We start from the raw sequence: 19,812 nt of genomic DNA on the forward strand, positions 1-19,812 counted from the left end.
TCCATAACAGCGCAATGAAAAGCTAAAAATAAACCTGCTTTTGTTTTATGTGCCTTAACATATTTTATGAGACAGTAAAACTACTTAAATTTACATTTTTTCAAGCAACAAATGAAATGTATGAAAAATGTATTTAATAGTTCATTGTTTCAAATAAAATAAACTTACATGCAAAACCTTCAGTGTTAAAATATTCAGAGCTAAGACCATTTTGGAGATAAAATATCTTGTTAGTTCTTAGCATTTTCAAGAGTTTAACATCTCAGTACATTCAGTAAAGTGTAAGAAAGTGCAGTTGTCCGCGTAGCTCAGTTGGTAGAGTGTGCAAGTTTTTTCCTTGACCCAGAGGCCTAGGGTTCGAATCCAACCTGCAGCAATTTCCTGCATGTCTTCCCCCTCTCTCTCCCCTTTCATATCTAAGCTGTCCTGGTGATTAAAGGCAGACATTACCACAACAAGGTGAGCTTAGGGAAACCTTCCCTCTTCGTCTCTGCACAGTGAAGCTCAGATAAACTAATTTGAGTGGACTTTAAAACGCTAGTGATTTTATTTTGTATGAAACAACTTGCCAGGGTTGGTAATGTTGGAAAGCTAGCAAGATTTTAATGTAGCATTTCCTCAGGGCTCCCCCTAACCCCTCCTCCTGCTCTCGGGGCTTTGACCCACACAGACATGCATGAGCACGGCTGCGTCGCTGCTTGAGGGCAGAGCAGAGAAAGGACTGCAAACGGCAGATGTCCTGGAAATGTTCTTCCATTGATCCAGACTAATTGATACCCAAAACACTATTCGGCGGCGTATTCCTTTAAGGTTTGGGTCATTTTTAAGAGCTTCGTGATTAAATCTTTATTGTGTTTGTGTGAGGAGATTTGGATTCCTTAAAGTTTTCTCATTTGACAAGCACTGTTATGAGTTCCTGGTTAAAGGTCACTGATACAGTATGATAGTTTGGAGGATGAAGCAAATTCATAAGTTGCTTCCTTATGAGTCTGTTTTTTTCCCACTTTTTTTAACCTTTATTTATCCCGGTCGATTTAGAATAAATTCTCATTTGCAACGACGTGCTGTCACTTTTACACAGTTACACATTCATACCTGGAAGCTGCCCAGTACAACCACAGTCTGATCTGCTGGCCGCTGAGCAGCTCCACTGGAGCGGTTTGGGTTAAGGGCCTTGCTCAAGGGAACCTCAGTGGTGGTAATGAGGGAGGGACAAGCGCTGCTCTTTCACTTTACCCACTGGATTTTTTATCCTGTCGGTCTGGGGATTGAACTGACGACCTCCTGGTCACAAGCTCGCTTCTTTAACCTTTAGACCACCACTGCCTTTTTCCTCACTAAGTTAATAGTTGTCAATATTATCCTGCATTTTTTATAATGGTCATGAGATCAGCATGAACACAATAGCATGGTTGTTGGAAATTCCAGTATAGAGATAAGTTCAAATAGACTTTATCAGATTTGCCTTTCATTGATTTTATCTTGTTAACCTCCACATTTATAAAACTACAAATATTACCACCTAGAAGCCTGAAATATCTCAACAACTATTGGATAGATAGCCATTAAATTTGGTACAAATAACCATGGTTCATGGACATTAAGTCCCTTCTTCAAACTTACTTTTATCAAATATCTTTTCTTGATTTTATTTGAGCTTGAACCTCCTCTGAGTTGTCTATTTCTTTAAAAAATGTTTTTCTTATTCTTACCTACACGGTACAGGTCATATACCAAAACAGTTTTGTTTTGTTTTAGCAAACAAAAGTGAAACAGATGTGAAGAGGAGCTGCACTTCATTGATAGGTTGGATAAGATAAGCACTGAACCCAGTCACACAGCAAACACTGACTCAGCAATTACCATTTGACATGTGTTATAGATGGTGTTATGTATTGTATGGTACTGGAGTACAGTAATCAGGCTTATATGGAAGTGTCTAGCAAATCCATTGGGTGTATTATCATGTGGGGAAAGAGTGCCCTCGTGTGGGTACTTCTACATCAATATAAACATCTTTTTCCCTGAAGAAAAAGCATCACATTCTCCATGACAAAGCTGTTCCATCGGAGAAAAAAAAAGCATATGACCACAGTTTTTCAATTTGTAACATTTCTGTGCTTTAATTTTTGTCACACTGAGGTCAAAGGTTTCTGAACATTTCATGAGAATTCTCCATATTTTTCATATAACAAGAAATTAAATTCATTTCCATCTAAAATACTGAAGCACCCCCATTATTGTATTGATCTTCACATTGTTATGAGCTGTGCTCCTTTTTTACATTTCTTCTGCTACTGGAAGTCCTCACTGCTCCATCCAACATTTTGGCTTTTAGCCACAGGGTCATCATTGGACCAGCTCAACATCTGCTGTATCACAGCAGAGCTTTGGAGTCATACTGAATGCAAAGAAGAGCCTGTGTACAAGTATGTAAATGCATGTAACTATTTACAAGAAAAAGATTGGGGCCTTGGGAGGACAGGCTTTACTACAAATAGTATTTGCACCTATTTAGAAATAGTCATCTACTTGTAGCAACCTCTTGAGCTGAAACAGCTGCAAACAATGTGTGTCTGATCCTATTTCAGCACAGATTTCACTAAACCTAACCCTAACCCCTTAACCCAAGTACTCCATTGTCCCTCTAGGCTCTATCATATCCTCATTGACCAAGTCGCCATCGTCCAGACAGATGTTGTGAAGAAAGGCAGCTGGTCATCTTTTGGAAGTGGACAGTTTGCCCCAGTATCCTGATGACTGCTCTGCATCTTCTGTGCACAATGTCATGGATTGTGGCCCTTGGGATATCATAGGCCATCAATTCAACTCTTTATGAAGCAGCATGAGCCAGCTAGTAGACAAACACCAGTACTGCAAATGTCCTTAGTCCAGCCAACACATCAAACTCAAGAGCAGAAGTTAAAGTCCCTGAAATCCCACACAGTTGTTTTGAGTTAATCTTCCAGGACTGTGTGGGTGTGTATGAACTGATTGATTGACTGTTGCACCTGATAGTATAGGACAAATGACACATGTATCATTCTGATTGATAGAAAAGATTTGTGACCTAATAAATTCCCATCTAAGCTCCGGCCCACTTTAACCTGAGCAGAGGTCTAATCAGCCACAATACCTGAAATTGCCTGTGTGGGTGTTCAGAGGCTTTAAGGCCGCAATGGACAGATGAGAAGGACGCAGGTTGGGGCGCAGGTCAACCTTTTCCTCCAAATGCTGATGAATGATGGGCACCATGGTATTCAGGTACTCAGTGTGTCATGGGGGTCACACTCTAAAATGTGAAACAATTGAAGAATTATGAGTAATTGCGTATGCTTGCCATTTTACATAAAAGCCAAATAAAACCTGTGTTCCTCAATATATCATTTTGTTCAGATGTCCAATATATATATATATATATATATATATATATATATATATATTAATATTCAATAAAACTATGCTACATCATCATCCATTTTCTAAAAAACTAGCAAGTACAACCATTTACTTACCCATCTGAGAGTGACACGCCAGTAATACTGGATAGGGTTGGGAAGCAGATGTGTCGTAGTCTAAGAACCAATGTTTGGCTGGTGTTGATGTTGTAGCCAAAGAATCTGCATGATATCTGCAAGATAACATAGACCACATCATTTCTCAGTCTGTTCTTTAGTAGTGTGTCCGTTCTGTAATATAATAATGATAATAAATAGACTGTGGTTATATTGTCCAAACATATGTAAGCTGGTTAATATCAGTTTATAAACAGCAGGCTTACACAGATTTTTAAGCTGCAAGCAAAATGGCTTGTGATTTTTAGTGGTGTAAGAAAATATCAATACACTTATTATAGTATTGTGATATTTTTTTATACTGTATGCATTCTGAAAAACACTATAAATTTGTAATAAATGAGTGCAGAACAGTGAGTGGTTGATTTTGTCTTCTTTAAACTCCGATCCATTAACGTTAGACAGCGGTGTTGTAGTGTATCTTCAGACATCTGACTCTTTCACTCTATAAAGTGTTGTTAATACTGAGTTTTATTTTTCACAAATCTAATCAAGCAAAGTTCATTTTACAAGGTAAGGTCAGGAGAGTGGAATTCAATCCCACACCATAAAGACATACAGAAAATGTAACACAAGTCTTTTACTCAGCACCTAAAACAACAGAAGGTCAATACATACATGCCAGCACTAAAACTATTATGCATTTATTCTGTTAGTTTGTAATGTCAACATATGTATGTCTTTTACTTGTTGTTTCCTCTTAGTTCATACACACTATTTTGTGCTTTGTTTTGTTGCTAATCATTTTGCCTCTGCGTTGTGTCTTGTTTTGGGCTTTTTTACATCGAGGCCAGGGGACTACGGATGAAAAATAGCCTTTTGGCTAATTCTGGCATTTTAAACCCATGTAAAATCATGCGTTTTATTAATTTGCAGTGTCCACTTCTTAAATAAACTGAATTGAACCTCTCAATCAGGAATATGGCTAACTCTGCATCGGTTTTGAATCCTTTCCGTTCCTTTAGCTGTCTCCACGTCGGGTAGGCCTCTCCGATGTTTACTCTGGTTTTATCGCGGGCTCGGCTCTCGTTCCTTTTAGCTAGCTTTTCGTCATTGGTCAGATTCCGTTTGCATGTCTTTGCCGTGTAAGCTGTTGTTGGTAAACGAGGGATGGGCAGTTTTTTCAATGGTTGTTGTTCTTCCTCAGCCATTGTTGCGTTTGCTTCTTCCTTCTTCTTCATCTTCTTATTCTTCTTTATGGTTTATTGGCGGTTGGCAAACCAACTTAAAGGGGCATTACCGCCACCAACTGGACTGGAGTAGCCTACATTGGCAATAAAACAAACTCCACTCTATTTTACTGTCTGTCTATTACACTTTTCCCATCAAAATTAGCGTGTAGGCTATCCTATTATTTCTTTTTTTAAAACAAGGGTTGACCTGCTAAAAATGCAATGTTAGTGCAATGACAAATAATACCAGGGTTTAAGTGGTAAATAAACTATAGCCTATCTTAAAAAGGATTCAGCAGTTTAGACAATTAAAACATGTACATACTGTATATCAAGAGTCTTTAAGGCTTTTGGGTTTAGTGCTGAATAGATTGTATTTAGCCTAATGTTCCATTTATGTTGTGGCCAATTTGTATGTGTGTGCATGTTAGTGTGTGTGGGTGGTAGGTTTGTGTGAATGGTTTGTTCGTTAGGTTACGTCACCTGCGCACCTGTGTGTATGCTAATCAGCCAGGGTAGTAAGGGAATCACAGGTGAGCCAGTAATGGAATTGAGTCTAGGAAGCCACACAGTTTTTCAACCTCAGCTCTGTTAGAGTGATGGTTTTTAGATCTCGTCTGTTCGTTTTTAATCTTTCAAGTCAGTCTTTTGTATGTGTTTTTAAATACATTTATATAATAAAGAATTAATTATACGACGATGGAGGACCTCATTTTTTGCAACAGCAAGAGTTGGAAATGGCTTCAAAATCCCTGTAGTGGCATTTTTTTGTCGACAGATTGCCACTACAATTTAATTTACAAAAACTTTGAATACATGTTTTCTGTTACAGAATTTACTTTTGTGAATGGGAACTATTGCCAACATAAAAAAGATGTATATAATACTGTTTTTGTAAAACTCTACTCTTACAACATATGGTTAGTATACAGTAGAAAGCTGTTTCGGTGGTTACTTCTTTTTATATCTGTCATTTAAGGGGCATATTATTCCTGTTACTCTTAAGTAATTCAGAAGATTAGCATACTTTCCATGATGTCTCTCCTAGCAGATCCCCCAATGCAATATAGTGTTTTTCATCAATTAGTCCTGATATTAATTCCCTTATTTCTTCATCATACCTGAGCATTAATATAAACATTATACCTGTTTAACATCAGCATGGTAGTATTTATTCACACTGGTATCATGTTGTTTTTTTATTTACCCAGGTGTTAGGATATTCACCTCAGTAATTGGAGTTTGAAAGAATTGGGTTTGTTGTGCTCACAGCATTTAAAAATGACATTTAAAAAAATCTAACAGTAATTTACTCTTCCTGTTAGTCTGGATAACCCATGGACTTCATATGTACAGTTTTGGTTACAAGTTCTTTCTACAGAAGAAACAGTCCTATAGAGAAAGTTCAAAAAGACAACCTTACACTTAAAAAGCCAATATACAGTAATATGAAGTTTATTGAAATAAGGTCTGAGCTGAAATATCTAAGATAACCAGCAGGGGGAACTCAAATATTACTATTTGCTCACCACACATTGTAAATCTAGTCAGTCCACAGCTCATTATCCCATACAGCAGTGCAGTAATGATCAAACATGATCCTATAAATTACATAGTATTACACATTACATAACCAGCTGAAGGCTCCAGTCAAAACAGTCAGTATTGAAGTTGCTGACTACAGTTGAAATCCTCCATGAAGAAGAATCACAAAGAGCCGCGTTTCAACACATCAGGGGGTTACTGAGTGATACCCAAAATGTTTTTTTGGTATTCCTTAAAGGTTTGGGTCATTATTAAGAGCTTTGTGGGTGTTTAAATCCTTATTGTGTTTGTGTGCAAAGATTTGGATTTCTCAAAGTTTTCTCAGATGATATTTGACAAGCACTGTTATGATATAAGTTCCTGATATACATTGAAGGTCACTGATATGATAGTTTGGAGGACGAAGATAACTGATAAGTTACTGCCTTATCACTCTGTTTATCCTCACTCGTTAATAATCCTGAATCTTATCCTGCATTTTTTTTATAACGGGTCGTGAAGTCATCATGAACACAACCGCACGCTTGTTGGAAATGATAGAGAAATGTTCAAAAAGACTTTCAAAGACTATCAGATTTGCCTTTCAATGCCTTTATCTTGTTAAGCTCAACATTTATTAAACTACAAACATTCCCACCTGGAAACTGGGTTTGGGAATTCAAACCAGCAATACCACAAGTACCTTATTTGATAACCAAAAGCACTTTTAAAATAATGTCACTGTTTATTTTTTTATTTTTTATTTTCTTTAAATAAAATCTACACCGGATCCTATTTGGCTTGGCTACTCCCTAATCAGTGATGTCACAACAGCTGTTTCCTATCAGCTGCTAATCAGAGAACCTGCCAAATGCTTGTATGTTTAAAGACATGGTCAACAGCAGTTTTCCACTCTTTGGGATTCGATGTGAATTCAGTCCAAATACTTCTTGTTCATGTAGGATGTTGGCCTGGGAGATAAATCAGGGAGGGATTGTTTAAAGTTTAAGTAAACTAATGGAACCAATTAGAAAGATTATTTTGGTTTGCAGGTGGAAATTGCTCCTAAAAACTTCTTCCTATTGATACAGTGTAAGGTCAACGTTAAACACAATCTGTAAACACTGTCTCTTGGTTTGTATTGTTCCACAGGTGTATATTAACAACGAAAACATATTGAAAACATATTGCCTTACACTTTCATACCTACTGTTCAATATGTCCATATATTGTTCAACTGTATGTTTATTTCTTAAAAGGTTTTCTTCATTATCTCAACGTTAGATCACTTAATTTGATGACTACCAGGGTATGTGATAATTCAATATTATATTATATAAACTTTAATGATCATCGTTTTCTAAAAATACTGTTGTTTAAGGAACTCAGGAAGAATAGCTGCTGCAATGCAGGAGCTAATGGGGATCCTATAAACTAACAAAACAATTAATCACCATGAATTAATCAAAAACTGGATTGTTAGTTTTTGTTTTATACACATATCAAGAGAGTATTTTTTTTCTAATATATAAACATATTTTACACTCCACAAAGAATAGTCTAACATTTGTTGTCCAACTTAATGTTACAGCTAAGGACATCATTCTTTCATTTTAAGTTTGAATTTAAAAGGGTTTCTTGACTACACAAACATGTCTCCATGAATTTAGACTTCTCCCTCCTCTGCTGATGACACCCAGCTATTCTTGTCATTCTCCCACCTGACACTAGGTATGCATCACTAGATCTCGTAATGGATGTCAAGGCTCAACCTAAAATTCAGCCTAGACAAGACTGTGCTCATGTTCCATCAGGAGAAGGGATGCCCCACTGAGACCTGTCCATCACTATAGATAATTAGAAGGGCAATCGGAGAGCGCAGACCTCCACCAAAGCCACGCCCTTTCTTGCAATGTTAATGAACCTGAAAAATTATTTATGTATCCGCCCTGTGATTTGGATCAGCGCCACAATTCAATAGATTCTTCCTTGGCCCATGCTACACCCTTGCACCAACTTCCATGAAAATCAGGCAAGTAGTTTTTCCGTAATCCTGCTGACAAACAAACCAAGAAACCAAACCAAAAACATGATCTCTTGGAGGTGATTGGAGGGGAGGCTCTTCTATTTTTGATGACATCTTGCTCTTGTTCCTACTAAGGTTAAGGTTAGTTGCTCCAGAGGTGTGCGACCTCTGACATAAGTCGCTTTGGATAAAAGCGTCAGCTAAATGACATGTAATGTAATGTAATGTAATGGTTAAATGTACTTATTGTAAGTCTGTTGGGACCAAAGCATCCAAAGCGCTAGATTAACATAATGGAATGGTATCGAGTCTGTAAGCTTACAGTTACAGTCGATAGACTCAGCCAGTAATTGTCTGTTAACAGAAATCATAGATTCATATATGCTAAAATCTCATCTTCATATATGGGCCAGAATCTAACACATGCAGAAAATTTAATGGAAATCCATTAATACATTTTTTGCAGAGACAGCAATAGACTAACTAACAGGCAGGAAAAAGTAACTTTTTAGAGAAAATAAATTCCATCTAAGTTAAGAAAGACACTGACAACTGTTCACAAACCCACTGCACCAGTTTCAGTTAATTGGTCAGACAGAGTGAAAGTGCACAGTCTGCTTTATAGTTCAGCCATAAACCAGTACATATAAACCTGGAGGCGAGTGGCTGTGGACTCAGTGGGGATCAACTCTAAGGGTGAGTGCTGTTCAGTCTCTTATCAATCAGACTCAGGACAATCACTGATGATCATGATCAAGTGACAATAATCTCCACTAATCCATGTATAAATTGGTTATAATTTATGATATCATATTTTTTGTTAATTATGTGTTGCAAAGATGTGTCAAGTAAATACAGAGATGGGAAGTAACGAAGTACAAATACTTTGTTACTGTACTCAAGTAGATTTTTCAGATATTTTTACTTTAGTATTTATTTTTGTGCCGACTTTTTACTTTTACTCCTTACATTTTACAAAATTGGCTCGTTACTTTAGTTTGAAATAATTTCAGTGGAGTTATTATTGTTCGCGTCATCAATACCAAATTCAATCTAATTGAATGGGACTATACGTTGCACTTGACGCACCACTACAAGCTGACTCGACAGATTCGGCGGCATTCATTCGCAGCAAATCATTGCGGCTTGATGGCGGTAACGTTAGCACATAGTAGTATGGACGGTGACATGATTGAAAATGAAGAAAGCGGAGATCCCAGAGATTCGGCAGACAAGCAGCAAGACATTCCCAATCATCCTTGGCCTTATCTGAGAGAGATGTTTGAGATAGTAGACATCAAGAATGACTCCTGGCCAATGTGCTGCGCAACTCTAAAAGTATGGGGAACTTCTTAATTAATGTCTGTTTAGTAATTCATATTTTATCCTTTATTTTCTTTCCAGAAGCCATATTTGAGCACACACACATACATGTAGATTCCTTTACATGTTAAGGGGAAGATTAAAAAATAGAAACTTGATCTGTGAATTCTCATAGAATCACAACCGAATTCATATCTTGCTACTCAGTCAGAATCTTATTAACCTGGAGTCCCAGTCTCTGTCACAATCATCATATAGGCTATGTGATGTTTTAGGCCTATTGGCAGACATCCATTTAAAATGTAGGCAATGGCATATAAAGAGCCTTTTTTCCATGTCCACTGAAGTTTCTCAGCTTGCACTCTAGTAACATTTGTGTGGTCCAGGTAGCTTTGCATAAAAAATGGTTGTCATTCGCAAAGCTACTTTTACTTTTATACTTTAAGTAAATTTCCAAGCCTGTACTTTGTTACTTTTACTTGAGTAAATAAGTTAAATCAGTACTTCCACTTTTACCAGAGTATTTTTTAACATCTGTACTTCTACTTGAGTACGGGGAGTAAGTTTGCCATCTCTGAGTAAATAAAAAAAAAATCTCTAGATATATTTATATTTATCCATCTACATACTTCCTAATTGACCCACTTGGAATAAATAAAGTTATTGTTTTAATTATATTGAACTGAAATTACAGTATAAATCTAATTATTAATAATAAATTGTAATCAAAATATAAGTTATGATACTTATACAGTAAAATGCAGTGTAAACAAAAACTGACACGTTACTCCTACTTAAGTTATTGAAATGATTTATTTATTTTTATTATTATCATACATAATTGTAAGTTTATTTCTCACATATAAAAGTAACATGAAGTGAAATGCAATGTAGCATGCTCCTAAAGTTTTGCTTAAAAAGGGTTAAAGATAAAAATGAGAATAAAGACATATACATCATTAAAAAAAATCAATATAAAAATTCTATAAACATATATATAGATAAATAAAATGTGCATGCGTCAAAAGTGTAAATACTTACTTGAAGTTGTAATAATTCCTCCCGACAGCTTTTCTTACAAAATAAATGTCCATGGTGGATTTCGAACACAAATTCCAAATGGACACGCAGACCAAAAACTCCTTTAAACCTTTAAACCTTTTGGTACCCAGTTATTGTTTTAGAGTGTTGTGTTGTTTAACACCAATGTGTACTGATGATGAGTCAGAGGTTGTAGATAATGTGTAACATTGGGAAAGACAAAGGCATTTTTTTAAAGGGCAAAATGTTCTGAGCAGAAATGTATTAATGTATTATGACTTAGAAATGTATTTCACATTGAGTTGAAAACTTTCTGACTGAAAACCTTTTGTGTTTCATATCCAGATGAAGCAGTCAGTGTTGTTGCTGCTGGCCCTGCTGGCTCTGTCCTCAGCCAGTCTGCAGGACATCGTGAAGAAGAGCTCACAGCACAGGAAAGGTAAACATTTCGTATATTCCATATTTCTTGTGACTTAAACAGACGCAGATGGTACCTTTGGGTTGCAGCTGTTGTATATACCTAACCAAGCAGGCTAAATTAATTCTGAAGCAGATGTTTTCCCAATGTTCCAGACGGTCTGGTCCCTGGTGTCGGGTCCTCTGACTCTTGCTAAGCTAATTTTCAGTTTAATTAGTTTTCCTTATTATAGCGTGTGTGGTTAAATGTGTAAACTGTCTGTCTATCTGTTTTGTTTTTTTTTTTTTTTACACAGTTTCCTTACTGAACCCAGAGCTGGAGGGTGTGGTGCCTGAACCAGCTGGCAACGTGGTGTCGGGTCCTCTAAATCCTGCTGACCTGGAGCAGCAGCAGGATCTCCCTTCCTCCTACATGTTCGGTGATAACGTCAACCTGGAGTGGCTGACCTGGGGCGGCTCTGTGCCCAACGGAGCTGTTGCAATCTACAACGGCTACACCGAGCGCACCGACTACGTCTGCAAGTACAAGTGTGAGGCCGGCTTCTACAACCCCAGCCTGGGCCCCTACTGCCGTTACCCCTACGGAAACAAAGAGTACTACGCCCCCGAGTTCGAGATCCTGGCCAACAAGGACAACTTTGAGTTCCTGGAGTGGAAGGACGGCTCCTACGGTTCAGTGGCCCAGCATTCAGTCAGGACCTGCCCGGGTGTTGGCATCTACGTTGGGAAGAACAAGTACGGCCTCGGGAAGGTTGTTCCTCAGTTCGAGGCCTTCTTTCTGCCTTGGGAAGGCGATGAGTATTGGTACAAGAGTTACCAGGTCCTGGCCATCAACAGAGATGCCTACAGCCAGCAGATCACTGACGTCAAGTATGCCATCGATGATGTTGCCATCTTCCAGTATCCTCCTGAGACCATGCGCATCTCCGGGGTCACCAACAACGACTGCCAGACGGTGGTGAAGACAGTCACCATCTCAAAGACCACAGAGGTGGAGACCACCTGGAACATCGGCCGATCCACCATGTTGGGTGTCACTGGCAGTATCACAGCTAAAATCCCCTTCATCGGCACTGGGGGCATTGAGCTAGGTGCAGAGAAGACGCTGCAGTTCTCCAGGGGAACCACAGTGGTGGAGTCGCTCAGCCACTCCGTGTCTGTGGAGCTCAGCATCCCGCCAAACCACTCCTGCAGAGTCCGTATGGAAGGACGCAAGCTCAAAGCCGACATCCCCTATACAGCCCGCCTCAGCCGCACCTACCGCAATGGAGAGACCCAGTGGACGTCCATCTCGGGGACATATGACGGAGTCCAGATCGGAGAAGTCCGAGCCGTGGTGGACCGCTGTGAACCGGTAGCTGACGCTAAGCCATGTCCTTAAAAGACTGATGTAAAACTCAACAAAAGATATCGTTTGAAACAACATCTGATATTTGAGATATTAAAAGCAAATGATGTGTCACAATAAAAAAAATATGCCATGCACATGCTGTGTGGTAAATGGAAAATGTATTTTGTGTCTTTTTGTGTCTAGAAGAAAACTTTACATGTTGAATATACATTTTAAAATAAAATAATCTACCAGTGGCATTGCATAGTTTTAGTTGCTATATAATATATAATATGCTGATGCTATATATTATGCTATATATAATAGCTGTACATACTGTACATATCTGTCTTTATGGTTCATACAGAATATCCATATTTATTGTGTTTTTCTTATTATATATTCTGCTAATACACTACATATATCTATATTATTCTTACTACTATTATAATGTCAATGCTACTACATTGCACATATCTGTACATGTTGTTCATACCCTGTTTATATTACATAGCCATATTTATTCTGCTCTTATAAGATACATAAGTGCATAGCAATAGAATAAAGGACAATAGAAATATAAAGGCACAGAGCTTAAAGTGGCAGTAGAAAAAGCTAAAAGCAAACTACATTAACTAAAGGCCAGCCTAAATAAGTAGATATTCAGTTGAGTTTGAAACGTGTCAACAGACCTTGCATTTCTAATGTAGCTGGTGTTCCACAGTCTTGGAGCGTATTACCTGAAAGCAGTTTTTCCGCTTGTTTTGTGGGCTGTTTTCTGGTAGACGTTAAACCTGCTTAACATCCCTATTTTAGCATATTGTCATGAGCATTTTTGCATGCTGATGATAGCATTAAGCTCAAAGCACAGCCTCACAGAACTGCTTGCATGACTGTAATTCATTTTGTACAGCACTAATAGTATTCTACAGCTTGTCTCTGTGGTTCACTTCATTTTGGACACAATGCTTCTGCATGTGAATTAATGAAGAAGTCAAATACGGTTTGTCTTCCCATTCACAAATTTGGATTGTAAAACATTCAGCTCTGACATTGAATACAGTAATTATAAACCTTTGACTCTGCAAATACACAAATACTTTCCTATATGAGAAAAGCCTCCTTGTTTCCCATACAATCAGCTCAAAATAAGATGGTCAGAAAGAATAACATCATCATTGCTCGTCGTCACACAATATGCATCTGAATAATACACTGAATCTGAATAACGTAATATAAAGTTCTCTCGTTGCATTAAACACGTTCACAGTCAGCTGAATGCAGAAGCAGCTGAAGGCTGTGACAGTGCAGTTTTGTCAATGTAAATGACTTTTACAACGCCTTGTTTCACACAGAGTCCTCATTCAGACTCAAATAAATAAATTGATAATAACTTTCTGTCTCAAGGACGCACAGAGATGGCCATGACATCAGCGATTCTCAATGATAGGGCTGTACGTGCAGAACAATGTTCGGGTTGAGCGACTTATCATCTGGTTTAATCTTGGCAGCTGGAGCCATTACGTAACAAGGACCTTCTTAATCAATGACCCACTATGACAGGGGATCTAATCACTATGTTCCCATCCTAAGCTTATCTAAACATACTATATCTTGTCATCAATGTAGAAATGGCGCCATAGCACTTTGGACATCATGCAATCCTCTATCACCCTATAGATACGGGCGTTAAACCTGGGCAAATTTATTTATGAAGCACTTTTAACAGTCTCATCAAACAGTAAATTCATAGCAGGAGGAGGGAAGAGCATAAATCAATAAAGACCCTGTTATCATTATCAGCATGAATTGTCTTTTTACACTCCCTGATAGCTGCCGGTAGATGTTTCTAGCCGAGGACAAAGTAGGTCAGAATGATGGCCTTGAGCTAACCTATCTGTTGCTCGTTCTGGTTCTGCAGGAAACTAAGACAACCCGGTATCACAACAAAAATAAGACCAATGTCTGACCTTGACTTTATTGACTTGACAAAGTTTGTCACTAGAGAGGTGTTTTAACATTCCTCTCCTGAAGGGGGAGATATCTGTGCACTTCCCTAAAATCGGACATTTAAACTTATACCATGCAAGCTACAGTTTGTACCTTACAAATTCAAAAGCCAATCGCTGTCTTTTCTAATATGCCAAAGCAACAACAAAAAACTCCTGTGCAGGACTGTCAGTAGAGAGAGCGAAAACCCGATGTAACATTGAATCCCTGCTTTGAGCCGCCGGTGCCTCCTGTCTGCATCCAGCATGAGGCTCAAACATGGTTGAATCTATCCGATGTTTCTCGCCATCTTGATGCACACTGCTCTTTCACCGGTCAACCTCGCGCAAGCAGCGATGGTGTGCAGGGCGTGAGGCCAGATCCGGTCCCTTTTCAGAGTTTTTTTTACATTACATGTCATTTAGCTGAAGCTTTTATCCAAAGTGACTTCCAATTAAGTGCTTTCAACCCTGAAGGTGCAAACTCCAGACAACAAGTAGTAAGTGCAAGTACATTAGCTTTAAATAAGCAAAACTACAAAGAGCCATATGAAAGTGCAGCTTCATATACTTTTCGTGTAGGAAGACCATGTTAAATAAAATATTAAGCACAGCAGAGTATTTTTAAATACTTTAAAAAGTGTCTGGATGGGGACTTTAAATAAATCACACATGGCCGACAGTTTGACAGGTAGAACCTGGAGTCTGACTCCTCAATTTGTTGCAATTTGGTGCCTCAAAATTAACAATTTCCATAGCTAAAAGTGTTCAGAGAGGCAATAACCTATAAATTATAAGGGTTAGGTGTACTAGACAGTCCATACACACTGTACAGGCTAGACTTAACAAAAACAACAGAAACACTAAAGATGTGTAAGAGTTCTTGCCACGAGGTGCAAACTTGTCACTGTTTTTTTTTTTTTTTTACAAGCGTTGCTTCCAAAATATTATTTTTAGAAGTTAAGAACAGCCTCATTTTAATGTTTTTTTTTTTTTCTTAATCTTTAAGTTTTTATTATGAGCCTACGAAAAGGGACAATTCTATTAACCCATGAAGGAACGTAGGCTATATTATATAAAATGATCTGAAAGCATGGAAATCATTATTTGGACATAAATGGTTTTCACTGGGCAGCAACAAAAGACGCAACTCAAAGCATGAGCATGTAAAAACTGTATAAACTGTAGATATTGCAGTACACTTGTTTTGTTCAAATGATATGCTATTAAACATATCCAAATGTTAATGTTAAGCCCTTCAGTGGTCTGATGACATAATAAATTATGAAAACTGTATAAAAAAATTAGGTCATGAAGGTCTCTGTTTTGAATCCAGACCTTCTAGGGAAAGCTTGTCTTCTTCTCACTGTCTTTGTTTCTTCCGTGTCCTTGAGCAAGGCAGTGAACCTGAGAGGACAGAGGTTGTACTGGTCAGCTCCCAGTGAAAAACCAAACATGCCTTTCTATCTCCCTTATAAGAGTTTTAAACTAGTTAATATTGGAGGAATATTTCATTTCAGAAGCTTCGTGTGCATCTCTGTTCAGTCTTTCCTTTGACTCTAACACAAACTGAGCAGCAGGAGAGAAAAAACAAACGCTGGGTCAATGGGCGAGGAGCTGCTGCAGCTCTCTCTCTCTCTCTCTCTCTCTCTCTCTCTCTCTCTCGCTCTCTCTCTCTCTCTCTCTTCGGTTTATTGCGGGCAATAAGTCTGCAGGGAGGTTTTAAAACTCAGCACATACTGCAGGCAGCGTCACTGCATGAGGAACCTGTCGAGGTAAAAGCTGCTTCTCTGTATCTGAATGAAGTGCTGATTAACAGCATTCTGTCTAATTATTCTCCTACAGTGCATGGAATTGATTGACAATCAATAAATGGATCTCAAATATTTGAATTTGAAATAATTTAGAACATTGTGGTTATTTGTTTTCCTGTTTTTGTTACTATTTCTTTCTTTTTTTTTTACTAGAAAGGGTATCCAGAAATAATTTATTAAGGCTTCTCTTGAAGTAATAATACATGAAGGGGCATCCAATTAATAATACTGCTGCCTTAATTATATATCTGTGTTGGCACCAAAACTGGCAGCTTTTTATTCAGTTACATTAAGCGATACATTTTATTTTTATGCTGCTGTGAGAACATTTAATCTTTCTACCAATTGTTTAATAGTATTACAAAGTTGTACATTATTAGAACTGTTTCTTTTCACTTATTTCCTTTAATGTTTTAGCATTTTGGTAACTGGGATGATCGTTATTTTAACAATATTCCTGAATATTATTGGGGCCAAATTGTATGCAACATTGGAGGACACTCCTCAATCATAAATGCAGACTGTTTGACATAAAATTCATGTTTCATTATTAAGTTAGAAGAGCCATCTCAATGCTCTACAAGTTGCTCATTACTTCCAGGTCAAGGTGTGGTTCCCAAAATTGTAACTAATAACTTCATTAATTGTTGCATCGCAATACTTGCTCTAACTGAGCCTTCATCTACTCAGAAAGCATAACAACATGTAAAGTACAAGATGGACTGATTTGTGTTTGAAAACTCTGACAGTTTGGGTCAATTTTTCATTTCATTATAAACCAGAAATTAATAAGAAACTGATTAAAAGAATCATGAAACCATTTTTATTTAACTTGGCTCCCTTTGTTAATTCATTTCCCCAATATTCTTGTTGATTAATAAGAAATGAGTCGCTCAGCTTCTAAAGGAGGTCATGACCAGCCTCAACCGTAACCTAGAGTTTGTACTTTTGTAGGTTTGATGAGTTTTTGCTAAATTTCCAGTGATGCTGATAAGCCGCTTGTGTTTCCCCTACGTGTCCAGATGAGGTGGTGTGTCGCTGTTGTCTTGGCAGTGCTGCAGCTCTGCAGCCCAGCGATGCTGTCTGACCCGCTGCTCTATGTCTCCCAGCTGCAGGACGGGCAAGAACAACCCAGCAGTGAGTCACGTTAGTCATGATACTACAGTTTTATCTGGGCAGACCATCAAATAAAAAGTTCCAATATATGCTATGCACATTTTCACAACAGTGATGTCTGCTCCTTAAAAATGGCCATCAGCATAAATGAAAAACATAATGTTAGTCACAACCAACAAGCCAATTTATGATCGATATCCATCAGATGATGGTCGATCCAAAACATAATAAGACTCATGATACATCTGCTTTTATTTACATCTTGTATACCCTCAATCTGTCAGCTGTGTGCATCCTGCAAGAAGCAATAAAGTGCATGAACGTGGTTTATTAATATTGCACATTCGGAAGTTTTCACAGAAGATATTATGGTGATGGACAGGAATGATTGGACCTTATCTGCCCCTAGATACAAAGTGCACAAGGAAGTGGTTTTACAGCAAGTGTATCAGGTTTTAATCAAGACTAGATTTTATTAGGGTGATTTTCACTTTAATTGTTAAAATTGTTTTGATCCTGTTTTCTCTCAATGTTCTGAGTCAGCATCCTCTCAGTCTCTCCTGAAAAAACGTTTTATATCAAAACCTAGTGCCAGTTTCTATATGTCTTTCCAGAGCCATGGCTTAACCCTACACTGGAAGATGTTGTCCCCTCCCGTGAAGTCATCAAGCCTCCTCAAATCAGAGAGATCCCAGAAACTGAGACATCCTCACATTCCTTACCCATGTTTGGTGAACACGCCAACCTCAAGTGGGTGACGTGGAGCGGCTCCCTCCCAAACGGCGCCGTCGCCATCTTCAACGGCTACACCGAACGCACCGACTACGTGTGTAAAGTCAACTGCGAGGCCGGCTTCTACACTCCCAGCAAAGGGAACTTCTGCCAGTACCCGTACGCTGACAAAGAGTACGTGTCCTCCAAGTTTGAAGTGCTGGTCAACGTTGACCACTTTGAGTTCCTGCAATGGGTTGAAGATTCGTACGGGTCAGTCCCCAGTTACGCCGTCAAAACCTGTCCCAACTCAGACATATATGTGGGCAAAAACAAGTACGGTCTTGGCAAAGTGGTGACCCAACACGAGGCCTTCTTCCTTCCCTGGGAGGGCGATGAGTACTGGTACAAGAAATACCAGGTTCTCGCTATCAACAGAGACAGCTACAGCCAACACATCTCTCACGTGGAGTATCTCATCGACCAGATGGAGCTGTTCCACCATCCTCCGGAGGCCCTGAAGCTCACCAAAGTCACCAACCTGGAGTGCAGAACTGTGGAGAAGACTGTGAGCCTGGAGAAGACCAGTTCAGTGGCGAAGACCTGGGACATTGGCAGAGAGACACGCAATGGCACCATCTCCACCATGAAGGCCAAAGTGCCCATCCTTGGCCCAGGGACCGTGGACTATACCAAGGAGCAGACGGTGACCTTCTCAGAGGGAACCAGCATAGTGGAGTCCATCAGTCACTCTGTCTCTGTGGAGCTGGTTGTCCCACCCAACCACTCCTGCACCGTGAGGATGGACGGCAGGAAGATGACGGCAGACATCCCCTACACTGGCAGGCTGAGCAGGACCAACCACAATGGAGAAACCCACTGGACGTACATCACAGGCACGTACGACGGCGTGAGCGTGGGCGAGATCAGCGCTGTGGTGGAGAGATGTCAGCCAGTGACAGACGCTGTTCCCTGCTCCCCAACTCAAGGCTGATTGTCAGTCGGTTGGACCTACAGCTCAAAAGGCAAATGTTGAGAAAGTTGAGAAAAACTCTGTTTTCCAAATAAATATAATGGCAAATTTTTCTGTGTGTGTGTGTCTTCCTGTAACTATGAGATATGTTGGCCACCACTGTCACTGACTCGACCCTTGAAAGTAATTTTCAGATTATTTATTCCACTTACCTCTTGTCCAGTTACAAAGATATAGGGCATCAATATTTCAAAATATTGAAATAAAATACCACAAAATATAACAAATATGCCAGGGAATTGTAAACCAAACTATTGTAGAAATAATAAAAAAGCATAGGTTAAATCCATGGTTTTCTTTTGATTATTCTCAAATTTTTTTTTAATTGGATCACTCAAAGTTCTTTAGATTTCAGAAAGCATGCAAACCAAAGTGTTGTAGTGGAGGTAAAAGTGGGTTATATTGATATAGTTTAGGTCACAAAGTAACTATAACGTTGGAAAGCGAATAATATCAAATGTATTTGTTGATTTAATTTTTTATATTGTATCTGAATCTGACAATTAGCTAGAAACTTAACTTATTAAAGAAATTTAGTAGAGCAAAAAGTGAAATAATTGGTTGGTTTAAAAACAATGTTGTTGGTTTTAATGAAAACATAATGATGAAATAATGTTTACATTCTTCTGATTCAACATCAAAAGGCAGTTAAAACGTTAAACCCTAACTGCAGCAGGTGATGTCATTGTCACTAATGAACTCCCAATTAGTTGAAGGTGTGTTAATCAGGAAGACCACAGGT

The 19,812-nt window shown here is 38.6% G+C and overlaps 2 protein-coding genes across 2 annotated transcripts; both read left to right on the top strand.

The window, feature by feature from the left end:
* The first annotated feature begins 8,921 nt into the window (after positions 1–8,921).
* Positions 8,922–12,578, top strand: LOC116054062 (natterin-3-like). Its single transcript, XM_031305379.2, has 3 exons — positions 8,922–8,993; positions 11,007–11,100; positions 11,375–12,578. Exons 2-3 carry the CDS (start codon positions 11,007–11,009, stop codon positions 12,457–12,459), a joined length of 1,179 nt encoding a protein of 392 aa, XP_031161239.1. The 5' UTR covers positions 8,922–8,993; the 3' UTR covers positions 12,460–12,578.
* Positions 12,579–16,085: 3,507 nt separating this feature from the next.
* On the top strand, positions 16,086–19,123 carry LOC116054465 (natterin-3-like). Its single transcript, XM_031306028.2, has 3 exons — positions 16,086–16,171; positions 17,233–17,347; positions 17,941–19,123. The coding sequence occupies exons 2-3, from the start codon at positions 17,233–17,235 to the stop codon at positions 19,029–19,031; spliced, it is 1,206 nt and encodes a 401-aa protein (XP_031161888.1). The 5' UTR covers positions 16,086–16,171; the 3' UTR covers positions 19,032–19,123.
* The last annotated feature ends 689 nt before the right edge of the window (positions 19,124–19,812 follow it).

Source organism: Sander lucioperca, chromosome 2 (assembly GCF_008315115.2).
Source record: "Sander lucioperca isolate FBNREF2018 chromosome 2, SLUC_FBN_1.2, whole genome shotgun sequence".
Taxonomy (NCBI): Eukaryota; Metazoa; Chordata; class Actinopteri; order Perciformes; family Percidae; genus Sander; species Sander lucioperca.

Excerpts from the sequence above, each read along its gene's own strand:
- LOC116054465 (XM_031306028.2), top strand. The coding sequence starts at position 17,233 with ATGAGGTGGTGTGTCGCTGTTGTCTTGGCAGTGCTGCAGCTCTGCAGC. Across the intron at positions 17,348-17,940 it reads CGGGCAAGAACAACCCAGCA|AGCCATGGCTTAACCCTACA; the intron begins GTGAGTCACGTT and ends ATGTCTTTCCAG.
- LOC116054062 (XM_031305379.2), top strand. The coding sequence starts at position 11,007 with ATGAAGCAGTCAGTGTTGTTGCTGCTGGCCCTGCTGGCTCTGTCCTCA. Across the intron at positions 11,101-11,374 it reads GAGCTCACAGCACAGGAAAG|TTTCCTTACTGAACCCAGAG; the intron begins GTAAACATTTCG and ends TTTTTTACACAG.